The 14,662-nt window shown below is 36.2% G+C and overlaps 1 protein-coding gene across 2 annotated transcripts in view; it reads left to right on the top strand.

Annotated features, from left to right (window-relative positions):
• Positions 1-14,662, top strand: part of Zcchc11 (zinc finger CCHC-type containing 11) — a 136,457-nt gene that overhangs the window by 73,887 nt on the left and 47,908 nt on the right. For both annotated transcript variants that reach the window (XM_023724199.1, XM_004639113.2), the window contains exons 10-14: positions 6,405-6,524; positions 6,691-6,903; positions 10,798-10,972; positions 11,596-12,293; positions 14,231-14,381. In XM_023724199.1, coding sequence (XP_023579967.1) covers positions 6,405-6,524; positions 6,691-6,903; positions 10,798-10,972; positions 11,596-12,293; positions 14,231-14,381 — 1,357 coding nt within the window. The remainder of the gene's footprint in view (positions 1-6,404; positions 6,525-6,690; positions 6,904-10,797; positions 10,973-11,595; positions 12,294-14,230; positions 14,382-14,662) is intronic.

The following is a 14,662-nucleotide window of genomic DNA, read 5'->3' on the forward strand; positions in this document are numbered from 1 at the left end:
TATTTTAGGGAAAGGTCTACAGGGTGTTCAGAGTCTCACTACTAGATCAGACTTGTAGTGATCCTCCTATTTACAGCCTCTCAAGAGCTGGGATTAAGGCATGCCACCATGGATCGAACCCCCGGCCCATGCGCTTCATCTTGTTTTTAATCTCTATTACTCTTCTTGCCCTTAACCTTTTTTATTATTACTATATTTTTTTTGGATAGCACTACTACTTGCATACATATATTTGTTTGCAGTCTGTTTTCTTCCATGAAATTATGTACTCTTCAGAGGCAGAGATTTTAATGTGTTAGTCACTGTTGGTCACCAGTGCCTCTTACTTTACTTTATCAGCACTTAATAGGTACCCAACAAATATTGGTTGAATAATCAATCCAGCTTCTTCAAAAGGGAGAGCCTTAACCTTTGTGAGTGGGGTCAGTAAACCAAACTATGGGAGGGTGAGTTACTGTCTCATACTCTAAACCTACCACAATGCCTAGCATAGTATAGGAGTTCAATATTATGAAAATAGAATTTGTGCTGGGCCTGCCCTTGGGGCTTGCTGAGATGACAATTGAGACTGGGCGTGGTGGTGCTCACCTGTAATCCCAGCACTTGGGAGGCTGTAAACAGTAGGATCATTAAAGTCTGATCTACTTAGTAAGACCCCATAGACCTTGTAGACCCTGTACTAAATACAAAAAAAAAAAAAAAAAAAAAAAAAAAAAAAAAAATCTGTATTAAATGAAAAACAATAGTAGCTTAAAAAAAAAGATGTATTTCTAAATACATCTAAATAGATCTTTATGTTTATTTCTTTGGTGTGGGGTTAGGGATAAGTAGTGATAATGCCGCTATCATTCTGAATGACCAGAAAGATTTATGGTCACTTGTTAGGCTATTCATGAGTAATTTTCAGTTTTTCACAAAGATGATTGATTATATTTTAATCTGTGTTTTAGAGTCACAGATACAGTGGTAAGCTCAAAACAAAAGCTGCTAAAGCTTTTGGAATTTTTTGTCTGGATTGATTAGAGGGTTGCCCCAACCTTGGGACTGCAACAATAAGCTAAAGGAATAGTAAAAGAGCTTCAGGTTGGGGCATCTTTACATTAGGGGCTTTTTGTTTTTTAAATCTACAGTGTTCTTCAAGGTATCCAGAGTGGATTATTATTTTTACTTTCTACGTCTCCACTCACATTTTATATGTTTTTTCCCCTTCATCTTGTTTTTATCTTCTTTTCTTTCTTTCTTCTTTTTTTTTTTTTTTTTTTTTTTTTTTTTTAAACCAGGAATTGAACTCAGGCCCTTGGGCTTGCAGGGAAGCGATTATTCCAGTGAGCCATCTCCCCAGCCCCTTCACAGGCATTTTTTAAATTCAGTAAAGTAACTAAACTGTTAGAAGACGATAAATGGTATTCCAATAAGATATTTTTGAGACTGGGACTTGCTATGCCCTTCAGGCTGGCCTTGAGCTCTGTGAGATTTCTGGTGCCTTAATAGAATACATAGATAGTTTTTTTTTTTTTTTTTTTTTTTTTTTTGGCACAGGGATCAAACTCAGGTCCTAGAGCTTGCCAGGCAGGTGCTTATGCCCTTGAGCTATATCCCTGCCTGACAGTTTTTTTTTTTTTAATAGTTGTAAAAGAGTTTTGGATTCACTTAATCATTAGGCAGTTTACTTCTTGTTATATTATTTTGGGTAAATGAGAATTTATTGTAGTGGAATAGTTCAGTTTCTTTTTGACATAAGTGTGTGTGTGTCTTTTTGAGGCAGTCTCACTATGTAGTTCAGCCTGGCGTTGAGCTCATTTTGTAGCCCAGGCTGGTGATGGAGGTTTTTTTTAACCTTTTTTTTTTTTCCTTCCATGAGTCGCAATCTTCAATGTACCAAGTGATTAATATACAGCTCTAGCTATTGTGCTATATCTTTATTACCTAAAAAAGAAAATAATTTATCAATCCAGCTAAGACTGATCTTACATAGATACAGAAACCTAAATAAAGAGAAGCTGGAAGAATACAGCAGTTTATGAGAGGTTGATGTGCCATGATAATGCAGAGTTTATTTTAGAAATTGTAGGATGGTTTACTATCAAAAGTTTGTTAAATCTTACTTGGCATGTTAACAAGTGAATGCAACACAAAACCATTGTAGGTACTGATGCATGCTCTTGACAAACCAACCAACCTCAACTCTTACATTAACTAAAAAAGTTTACAATAAGTACTATTTACAAAAAAATGGGCATCATTCTATTTTTTTTAATTTTAAAATTTCTGTGTGTGTGTCTTTTTGAGTCAGGGTCTTGCTGTGCAGTTCAGGCTGGCCTTGAACTTGTAACAGTCCTCCCACCTCAGCCTCCCAAGTGTTAGGATGTCTTAGTTACTCTTCTTTCATTGCGGGGACAAACTCCCGCCACTCAAAATGAAGAAAGGAAAGGCTTATTTAGCTCACAGTCACTGGAAGTTTCAGTCCACACTCAGCTGGCTCCAAGGCAGGGCGGCACACAGCAGAGGGCAAACCTTCATGGTGGTGGCAAAGAGCAAGAGCACAAGGGAGGGGTAGCAGCAGCAGTGCAAGCAGCTAGCTTCTCTTCCCACCTTACATTGTAATGCAAATTACCTGCCCCAGGGCAGGTGCAGCAACCACACCCACAGTAATCAATCACAAACTCAAGAAGCTGCCCCAAGACTGCATGAGGCTTTGGGGGGGACACTTAGACACAAACCATAACATAGGATTATAGGAGTGCACTACCATGCCAAGCACAAGCATTGATGTCTTACATTGTTTTGGATATTTTAGGTAGTGCATTAAGAAAAGGAAATAAAATAATATGGGAAAGATGATACCGTTAAGAAACAAAATTACCTCTTGATTCACATGAGACCATAAAACAGTGAGATCAGGGCTGGTGAGATGGCTCAGTGGTCTAAAGCACCTACTTGGAACAAGCTTGGCAAAGCACAGGGACCACGGTTTGATCCCCCAGCACCACATGCCAGCCAGCATTGCCCCCTGGTGGGCTGAGCTGGCCACACACACACACACACACACACACACACACACACACACACTCTAAATGTTTAAAAAAAAATTAAAAAAAAAACATCGCATGGGAATAAATTAAGCATAAAATAAATGCAAATTAAAAAAAAAACAGTGAGATCAGGTGTCAAAATTTTAAAAAGGGGACTGAGGAAGTAGTTTGGTGGCATAAATGCCTGCCTGGCAAGCCCAAGGTCCTGAGTTGGATCCCCAGTACCACATGTGGTGTTTGTTGGCCTGGGTATCAAGCACTAAGGAGGCAGAAGCAGAAGGATCACTATGAGTCTGAACTTCATAGTATGACCCTGTATCAAGGAAAACAAAACAAAACAAAATTTAAAAGGGGTTGGAGATGTATCCCAGTGAGAAGACCCTGGGTTCAGTCCCAAAGACCATGAAATATGATGGGGTTTAGAGAGAGAATGTGAGCATATGAATGGAAGAGTGACATTAAACAGTAGTGAAAACTCTGGATGTAGTTAATGGCAATAAGAAAACACAAGAAAGGCTTTAGAAACAATATATAATTTAATGTGACTTAATGTTTTTAAACATCTGTGTAGGGTAAAGAATAGAAATGGAGTTCAAAAAAATGCCTCTTTTGTTCATTAACAGATAATGATTTATGCTAGTGTGTATATGAAGCAAAGATGAGGACAGAGTTTTACAGTTACAGCTTGCAGATAAATTAAATGTGAGAGTTGAAGGAAAGTGAGTAATTAATAAAACTAAGTTTTTGGGAAATGCAAAAATACTCATGGGGGGCTGGGGAGATAGCTCAGTGGAATAAGTGCTTTTGCCTGGCAAGCGCAAGGTCCTGAGTTCAATTCCCGGTACCATAAGAATAAATAAAAACAGAAAAAGTAAAAAAAAAATCATGATATTGTATAGAAGACCTAAATTGTAAAATTTTCTTAATTCATATGTACATTTATTCCATTTGAAATTATTTTTTAGTTTTAAAAATGTATAGTAAAATAGTCTTAAAGTTATGTGTAAGGGTAAATATTCAAGATTAGCCAAAAGAGGCTGCTTCAACAAAGTAGTCAGGCTCAGGTTGCTGTGGTTGATCCCCATAACTTAAGCCAGCCAAACATGCCCTGAAGGCATTCGGAGCAAAAGAAAAATTAGCCAAAAGAATTAAAAAAAATATATAGTGAAAGGAGGCCACTTTATCGTTATAAAACTTCTTTGGTAAAGAGTATAGCATTGGCATGGTGGTAATAAACAAGTTTGTGAGACAGAATAGAATGCCTTAAAGAAAATCCTATTGTAGGGGCCAGCCAAATAGCTCAGCAGATTAAAGCACCTGCAAGCAGGTGCAGGGGCAGGGTGGGAGGGTTGGATTCCCTGGGCCTGCCATGCTGGCCCCACCCTCCGGGGAGCGAGATGTTAAATGAGACTGGGCTTGGTGATGTGTTCCTGTAATCCCAGCTCTTGGGAGGCTGCAAACATTCGGCTCACTGTGAGTCCAATCTAGTAGTGAGACCCTGAAGACCCTTTCTTGAAGTACAAAAAAAAAAAGAAAATCATATTGCATAGGAAGTTTTGATATGTGAAAGAAAAGAATTTATTATATCAGTGAAAAAATTGTGGTTTATTTAATAATGGTTGTAATCATATCATTATGGAAGAAAATAATGTTGGCCCCTTAGACATTAAAAATAAGTTAAGATTTAAATGAAACTTAAAATCTTAGAAGAAAATTTAGAAGTATTGTGTTTGTAAATTGTGGACTAAGGAGAACTTTTTACTATGATAGAATATCTAGGAACTATACCACAAATAGTGGTACTGTATTGGAAGTGGTATAGTGTCTGACTATTAAAATAGTGTCAGAAGAAAAATAGCAGATTGGGAAAAAATGTCATTTTAAAAATGGGCGAGTTAGATATAAAAGGTTATTATTGGCCAGATCTACGTAGAGTGTTCTCCCATAAAGCCTGCATTCTAAAAGGCTGAGGCAGGAGGATAACAAGTTCTAGTCCAACAAGTACTTAGTGACTTAGTGAAATCCCAGTTCAAAAAAATACAGAAAAAAAGGACTGGAGGGACAGCTCAATGCCAAGTTATCATTTGTAAGTAAAACAAAGTTTTATAAATTGATGTCATATGTGAAAAAAGAAAAATTGGAAAAAATTTAAAAGTCAACTCTGAAAAGAATAAATCCAAATGATTAAAGACACATTAAAAATTACATAACTTTATGAGGAACAACTTGAACTAACTGTTAACTATTACATCTCACCTATCCTGTTTTTTTTTTTTTATGTTGACAGTTTATTAAGTGAAAGTAAAAATTTTATTGGAAGGGGTATATGTATATACTCATTAGTGGTAGAAAGTGCAATTTCTTATAGTGGTTTTGGAAAATACTACTACAGTTATAAAATATTAATGTATTTTAAAATTCAGCAAATACATTGGTGAAAACAGCCAATACTACCCCAAGCACCAGTACTTGTGGTATAAGATAAATATTACAGCATTATTTCAAGTGGCATAGACTGAGAACAGATTGTAAATGTCTTCAAGGGGAGGAACTGTTGAGTGAGTATCCTTATAAACTGTAACATAACCAATTGAAAGAATGTGTCAGATTGTGCTGATTGAATTAGCGGGACTTTCTTCATTTTCTTCATGCATTGTTAAGGGTGAAGAGTAATATACAGAGAAATACAGTATACTGTTTGGGTAAAATAAAAAATTTTCCCTGTTCATAAAAATAGAATGTGTGTGTGTATGTGCGCGTGCACGTGTATGCATGTGTTGTATAATTTGTGTATGATTAGGTATAGAAAAAAAAAGAATGGTAGAGTACATATAAGGTTAATATTAAGGCAGATAAAGAGGAAAAGTTAGGGGCTGGAGAGATGGCTCAGTGGTCTAAAGCACCTACTTAGAACAAGCTTGGCAAAGCATCAGGGACCGCGGTTCTATCCCCCAGCACCACATGCCAGCCAGCCCCGCCCCCTGGTGGGCTGAGCTGGCCACACACACACACCACACTCTCTCTCTCTCTCTCTCTCTCTCTCTGTCTCTCAAATAAATAAATAAAAAATTAAAAAAAAAAAGAAAAGTTAAAAGACATTTTAAAAAGATGTCCACAGTAAAAGTACTGTATGTAAAACATTTTATTCAACTGAAATATGTATGTGTATTTATGTACATAAAGTGATAAATGAAAAGTTAGTCACTGATGTGTTAACAGTTACTATTTCAGGCTAATCAGATTACAGGTTATTCCTTACGTTTTTCATTGTTTGAATTTTTACATTGATTAAGTTAGAAAAAAAGCAGCTACTTTCTATGTGAAAATTGAGGAAAGCTAAATGCTAGTACTTTTTCCTCCTTGATTTTGCAGTTGTGCTATATTGACTCCCAAACCGATGGTGGAATCCCTTCTTACTGTTTTGTTTTAATGGTGATGTTTTTTCTACAACAAAGAAAACCCCCTATTCTTCCTTGCTTACTTGGAAGTTGGGTAAGCATGTGTTTGTGATATATATGTGCATGTATATATTTGTGGTTTGCTTTTGCAGAGTGCTCTGGTCAAATATTTTAAGCTGGAATTCTGGTTTGTCTGTTTGTCCATTTTTTTTTTTTTTAATAATTTTCCCACTACCAATTTGGAATGCCTTTTTATATAGATTGAAGGCTTTGACCCAAAAAGAATGGATGACTTTCAGCTGAAGGGCATAGTAGAAGAGAAGTTTGTGAAGTGGGAATATAAGTCAAGTAGTGGAACTGAGAAAAACTCAATTGCTGAGGAAAACAAAGCTAAGGCAGACCAACCAAAAGATGATACCAAGAAGACAGAAACAGACAACCAAAGTAATGCCATGAAGGAAAAACATGGCAAAGTAAGCTTTTTTATTTTTTTGTTTTTGGCTTTTCTATCTGTAGAATTTGTGATACTTTCAATTGAAGCTATTTTAATTGTAGATTCACTGACTTTGAATAAGCCTCTTGGCCTCATTTTCCTCATCTGTAAAGTGAGGGGTTGATCTGGTTTAGTTTTTCAGTACTGAGATTCTCTGATTTTTGTTTCACTTTGGAAGACTTGTATTTGAATCATGTCAAGGTAATTCTTTGTATCTTGTTTAAACAAAGAAAATTTTCTTTAGGCTGTGACCAAAACTTTAGTATATGGGGATTATCTTGCCAATTTTTGTGAAGAACTGAAAATCCTTTGCTTTTTGAGGGGGTGGCTTGCTTAGTCATTCAGTGTTCATTTATTAAGGATCTGCTGTATGCCAGGCATTATCTTGAGTGTTAGCAAACCAAAGGTGATTGTACAGTGGTTGTGTCCTCCAGAATCTATGGCATTATTATAGAGATACTAAAATTTCTGAAACCATTGCTATAGCTAAACTGAATTATTTGTGTTTTTCTAGGTGTATGTTTTTACTCCATCCCCCCCTTTTCTCCTTATATTACTGTCTACTGTCTCTTTAAACCACAAGTACTCTTACGTAATGTTCTTGGTTGTTACTTCATTGAGAAAACAAAGCAGTCAAAAGAAAACATCATCTGCTGTCATTTGCACTCACACTCTACCTTGCTACTTGTCTTCATAAAGGAGCTTCTCATGTTTTATTTATTTTTATTCATTTTTTGGTGGAACCAGGGATTGAACTCAGGCCCTTGCGCATGACAGGCAGCCACTTATTCTACTGAGCTATCTCTCTGGCCCTAACTTCTCATGTTTTGATCTAGTCCTTTTCTTTACTTCTCTGCTCCAGAATATTACTGCAGTGGGTTCTTTCTTTCCTAAATTACAAATTTTTCATTCTTCATTGAATCAAACCTACTTTCATTTCTTCCATTTTAAAGAAAAATCTCAGCCAGAGACAGTAAGACAGAAATTTGAGCCAAGCCTAGATAACTTAGCAAGACCATGTCTTAAAAACATAGATGCCTGAGAATGTAGTGCAATGCTTATGTCCTGGGTCCAATCCCTAGTACTACAAAAAACAGAATGATTTTGGCATCATTCCTTCTCCCAGCTATTTCTTTTTACCCATTTGCAGTAAAGCTTCTTGAAAGAATAGACTATAATTCACTTTCTAATTTTTCTGTGTCCCCCTAACTCACTATTTGTCTACCAAACCTTGTAACATCAATGTTAGTAACCTCCAGTTTGCTAAACCTAATGATAATTCCTCTTTTTATCATTTTTTTTTTTTTTTTTTGTTACCAGAAACATTTGTCAGTTGATGACTTCCTTCTTGGAAACATTTCTTCACTTTCAGGGTAGCATCCCCATAGGTTCTCAGGCTCCCCACCCCCATCAAAAGCTACATAGCTTTTCTTTTCTCTTTTCATTCATTCATTCATTCATTCATTCATTCATTCATTCTTTATGTGTCTACACACTTCTGTGGTAATCTTTGGATTTTCAGTACCATCTGTATGATAATGACTTTTCAACTTAAATCTCCATGCAGACCTCTCTTGAATTCTCTAATTGTATATCTTACTAGATCCTAGTGAGATAGGTTGAACTGCAATGTCCTTGCTGAGTTCTAGGTTCCCCTTATACTGTTTACTACACAGTCCCATCTCAGTTGATGATTGATAGCTGTCTTTTTCACTTGTTAAGTTCAATACCTCAAACTTTCCCTAACTCCTGTTTGGATTTTATACCTCATTTCTAGTCTTGTCAGTAATGCTGATCACCTCTCACTATGTCCACTGCTACCATGCTAGTCTTAGCCACTGTCATTTCTGACCTAGATTACTGCCATTATCTCCTAGTAAATTTTCCTTCATTTGTCCTTGCTTCTTACAGTCTATTATATATTTATTTATTTTAATCATTTATTTATTTATTTGGTACAGGGTCTTGCTATACAGCTCAGACTCTTAGTGATCCTCTTGTCTCAGCCTCCTCAGTGCTGGGATTACAGGTGTGCACTATCATGCCTGGTTTTGGTGGCCAGCATGGCATGCCCAGGATTCCAGGGCTGGCATGGCATGTGGTACCAGGGATCAAACCCCGGTGAGCCTGCCAAGCAGGCACTTAGACCACTGAGCTATCTTCCCAGCCCAATAGTCTATTATCAGCATGATAAACTGGTTGCTTCTCATTTCATTTAGAATGAAAGGCAGGTAGTCCTTACTAGTCTAGCTCTATTTTCTTCTTCTTCTTCTATAACAGTTTTCATTTTAGGTTAGGCAACATCTACTTTGTCTGTGTTTATTATTTTCCTGTTCTAAGAACACCTTTCCATTTTTTTCAGATCATGTTTTCTCAACAAATCTTTTTCTTAACCTCTCAGTTTAACACTGTAAACTTCTGTGGCTATAGTGCCATAATTTTTCCTCCACAACACTTAGTTCTTCTAAACTACTGTTATTTACTATGTTTCTCTTTTTTCCTAGAAAGTAAGCTTCATGAAGGCAAGGTTCTTTGATTTTTGCCAGAGATCTATCCCAATTGCTAGTACACTGCCTAGTACATAGTAGGCAGTCAGTGAATAGCTATAGAATTAAATGTATGAGGGCTGGTGAGTGGGCTCAGTGGTCTAAAGCACCTACTTAGAACAAGCTAAGCCAAGCAAAGCACAGGGACCACAGTTCAATCCCCCAGCACCACATGCCAGCCAGCCCCGCCCCCTGGTGGACTGAGCTAGCCACACACAAAAATAAATAAACAAATAAATAAATAATTAAAAAAAAGAATTAAATGTATGAATAACCATTTCATGCATTTATGCTGTATAGTGGTCACTTGTAGGCATCTTCATTTAGCTAATTCCTTTGGAATTCAGATATTGACTCTTCCTTTATGACTCCTTTGATTTAGAGTCCTATCATGTATCCTTAGCATGTCACCTTAACTATAATGGTTAAATTATTTCTTGTCCACCTCACCTTATTGAGTGGCAGTATAGTATAGTGAGTCACAATATGGACTTACTAACTAGAGGGGCTCTTGAGTCAGATTCTTGCCTTACAGTATCTACTTCATAGAAAAGTGAATAAGGGGTTGGGGAGATAGCTCAGTAAAATAAGCGCTTGCCTGGCAAGCACAAAGGCCTGAGTTCAGTCTCTGGTTCTGCAAAAAAAAAGAAAAGAAAGTGAATAGTACATAGTAAGCATTATAAGTGTGAGCTCTCATTATTTTATCGTAATTCCCAGAGATGTAGGTACTTAAAAAATGTTTATTGAATAAAGGAATTATTTGAAAGTGAGGCTAGATGTGGTAGTGCACTCCTGTTATCCAAGCTCTTAGAAAGTTGATGCAGGAATATTGCCACAAGTTCCAGGCCATCCTACATAGTAAGTTTAAGGCCAGCCTAGACTACATGGTGAGATGCTGTGTTCAAAAAAACAAAAAAAGTTTAGATTTTTCAAAAGTAATCGTTACAATAAGGAGATGTAGTGTCTGTTTTCCAGTGATTTGCAACTTTGATTTTACATGTGACTCACCTTAAGAAGCTTTAAAAGCCCTAGTATCTAGTCCATTCCAGGTCAGTAAAATCATGTTTGTGGGAGTGGTATAAAATTGAGGTATTAGTGTACTTTAATGTTCACCAGTGATTCTAATGTGCAGTCAAAGTTGAGAATTACTGTTTTAATAGAACACAAAATTCCTGGCAATAAACTGGGAGTCAAACAGACAACTTTTTAGCAAATTATTCCTTAATGTCTCAGTTTTTGAACATGTAATCCCTAAGTCCTTTTCTAACTTAAAATTCATTGACACTATAGTTTTATGAAGTATAAATGAAAAGATTTTTTTTTTCCAGTCTCCTTTAACATTGGAAACACCAAATCAGGTACCCCTGGGACAGTTATGGCTAGAGCTGCTAAAATTTTACACACTGGATTTTGCTTTGGAGGAGTATGTCATATGTGTACGAATACAAGATATTTTAACAAGAGAGAACAAAAACTGGCCAAAAAGGCGAATAGCCATTGAAGGTGAGATGATGTATATCATATGGAGACATATTTTGTGTGTGTGTGTGTGTGTGTGTGTGCGCGCGCACCAATCATAAAATAATGTTACAAATTGTATCTCCTAGGCTACAGGACTAGAGGACAGTCTGGGCAAATGAGTGATATAATATCCCAAAAGAAAAGATAAAAGGAAAACAATTGATGTTGACAGACAAGGTTCTACTTGTTAGCCCAAGAATATCAATTATAGTATGACAAGAGATAAAAAATGTTAGGTCCTGGAATTTGAAGTTTTCATTCAATGACAATTTGTAAAGGAGGTGTAATAGCTTTTTCTCCGGTAATTTCAACATTGGGACAATGTTTAGGGACCTAATCCTCTCAGCTATTCTCTTAATAGTTATTTTATAACTGTGTTCCTTTTCCTTTTGCTTTACTATTTTATAGAAGAAACAAAAGAAAAGATACTGTTATTATTTTTTCCTTACTCAGTTTTCAGGAACTATCATTGGGAACCTAGGTTAGAAAAACTTTGGGAAAATGTTCTTTGCTGGCAATCTAAGTAGTTAAGATATGTTTGTGTGAACTTAGAAATACAGTTTGTCAGTAGAGAGTTGCTATTGACTGTTTTCTTTTTTTACTAGATCCATTTTCAATCAAGAGGAATGTTGCACGGAGCCTAAACAGCCAACTTGTTTATGAATACGTTGTGGAGAGATTCAGGGCAGCTTATCGTTATTTTGCCTGTCCTCAGAGGAAGGGTGGAAATAAGACTACAGTGCACTTCAAGAAAAAAGAGAAGGGGAAAATAAACAATAAGAAACCAGTGAAGTCTGACAATGTCGTGACCAGCTGTTCTGTTCTACTTGGGGAAAGCACAGAAAAAATAAATACAGAAAGAGGTCAATCTGATAAACATGATGATGTGGAATGTACATCACAGAGATGTATTATTATTGACAATGGCCATTTGTTGGTAAATGAACTAGGTTTGGCTGACCACAGACGGGAATCTTCATCTCTTTCTGTTGCCAATGAAGACACTGAATTAGAGCCAAAATCAGTGAAGAAGAGAGATGGCTTAGTGCCTTCAGAAACTTGTTTTAAGAAAGAGTTCAGCCAGTGTAATTGCATTGGGTCTGCTGATCTAGATGAGTCTGCTGGAACAGACTGCAGGTCAAATTTAGAAATAGAGAATTCACACCAGATTATGTGCATCGACACACCTGCTACCTCTTGCTACTGTAAAGCTACAGAAGCTTCTGACCTTAATGATGATGATAACCTACCGTCCCAGGAATTATATTATGTATTTGATAAGTTTATTTTGACCTCTGGCAAGGTAGGATACAATTTATAAACTATATGTAAGATATTTTGGTTAGCTTGACCATTTCTTTATAGTTTTAAGAAAACAAAAATAGTTTCAATTGTGGTGGCTGTTGATTTAGAATAATATTTTTATGTATATTTGTCTTTTACTTATTGAATTTTTCTTACAGTTGTGTTTAGTATATACCAAAAGTTTATTAGTTGGTTTCCTTCACTTTCTCATACCTAAAAGGATTTATTCAGTGTTTTATGAAAATCAGTTTAGGCTGGGTGTGGCCATGCATACCTATAATCCCAGTACTTGGGAGGCTGAGGCAGGAGTATTGCTGCAAGTTTGAGGTCAGCCTGGACTATATAGTGAGTTCAAGGCCACCCTGGACTGCATATGCATATATCAAAAAGAGAAAAAAAAAACAATTTAGCAAAGGCTGCATATATTTTAAATCTTGTATGTATATGTGTATATGTATTTTTTCTTAAAGAATAACAAACTTTTAAATTTTAATAGTATCCTGTTTTAAGGATTTTTTTAGAGGAGTGAAAGAGGGAGTATAAATATTCTAAAAGTAGTTGAGGGAAACTAAGATTAGAAACAAGATAGAAAACAATCAGATTTTTGCCATGGTGCTTGTATTATTGGTCGCGCACGTGCGCTCTCTTTCTCTGTCTCTCTGTCTCTGTCTCTGTCCCTGTCTGTCTCTGTCTCTGTCTCTGTCTCGGTCTCGGTCTCGGTCTCGGTCTCGGTCTCGGTCTCGGTCTCTGTCTCTTTCTCTCTCTCAAAATGTATTTTATACAAGATCTCAGTACATAGATCTGACTTATAGTGACTCTCCTGTTTTCAGCCTCCCCAGCACTGGAATTATAGTCTGTGTACCCAAGGGTGGAGTCGGTGCAGCATGTGGTACCAGGGATTGAACCCTGGTCTCTGCAGTTGCCTAAGCAGGTGCTTAGTCTGCTGAGTTGTCTCGTGATCTCTTATAGATAAGAATACTAATTTTCCTACTTATAAAGTGGAATAATTTAAATTTTAACACATTGCATTGTACAAAATACTCTAATGAGCACAGAATAAGCAGTAACTGCTTTGTTAATAAGATTTAGCTGGGCAGGTTGGTGTTGTTAATTCCAGCACTGAGAGAGTCTGAAGCAGGAAGAGTGCAAGTGTGAATACTGCCTAGGCAATGTAATGAGACCTTGTCTCAAAATAGAAAAAGAACTGGGGATATAGCCTATGGGTTTGATCCCCAGCACTTAAATATGTGCATATTTAGCTAAGTTATGTTGTTTCAGTTGCAGTGCTCATAACTGAAATACTATTATTAGCATCCAGAATAATAAAACTAAATGAATGTGTCATGTGTCAAATCAGTAGGATATTAAAAAAAAAAAACAAAAAAAAAAACTGGACAGCCTTTCAGATCTGTTGTTTCAGCAGTAATTATTGACAAGCTTTAAAATTACCAACTGTTTGTTTTAAAGACCTATTGAAATAAGATTAGTATTTCTAAAGGTATATAGCTGGGTGTGAGGTACATGTCCATATCCCAGCACTCTGGAAAGGAGGCTTGAGTTAGAGTTAGAATGCCATGCATTCAAGACTGGGTACATAGTGAATTCAAGGCTGGCCTGCATTACAAAGCAAGAACCTGTCTCAAAAAACCAAACCAAAGCAAACCACACCACACCAAAGAAGAGTAGAATAGTTGAACTTTAACTCTACATTTTGTAGAAAATTCCTGATACTGCAAAAAGTAAGTGTTTTAATGTCTATTTTATTTCATTAACTTTTTTTTTTTTTTTTTTTTAACCTCTGGAAAGCATGGATTATAAGAACTGAGCTACATAAAAGATGCTTTTAGATCTGCTTTCTAAGTGATGAGACGGGTCAAAAATGTATTGGATGACTAGACTTTTTTTTTTTTTTTTTTTTTTGAAACCTTTGTATAGCCGCCAACAATAGTATGCAGCATCTGCAAAAAGGATGGTCATTCAAAGAATGATTGCCCCGAGGATTTCAGGAAAATTGATCTAAAACCTCTACCACCAATGACAAGCCGATTTCGGGAAATACTTGATTTAGTATGTAAAAGATGTTTTGGTAAGTATTTTAGTGTAAACCACTGGGACTGTGTTGTTAGATATTTAATATTTCCTAATTTCAAAATGATTTGCATACTAATTTGTTTTTTTAATTTTAATTTTTTTACTTTTTATTTTTTTCGTACTTTGTTTTAATAGAAGTTTTGAATAGATGAGGCTTACTTACTTATTTATTGTTTTTTTGTTTTGTTTTTTTTTTTTTGGTGCTGAGGACTGAACCCAGAGCTTCCAGCTTGCTAGGCAAACATAAAACTAAATCCCTAGCCCTTTTTTTTTTTT

The sequence above is a fragment of the Octodon degus genome, unplaced genomic scaffold (genome assembly GCF_000260255.1).
Source record: "Octodon degus isolate 3935 unplaced genomic scaffold, OctDeg1.0 scaffold00107, whole genome shotgun sequence".
Classification (NCBI taxonomy): domain Eukaryota; kingdom Metazoa; phylum Chordata; class Mammalia; order Rodentia; family Octodontidae; genus Octodon; species Octodon degus.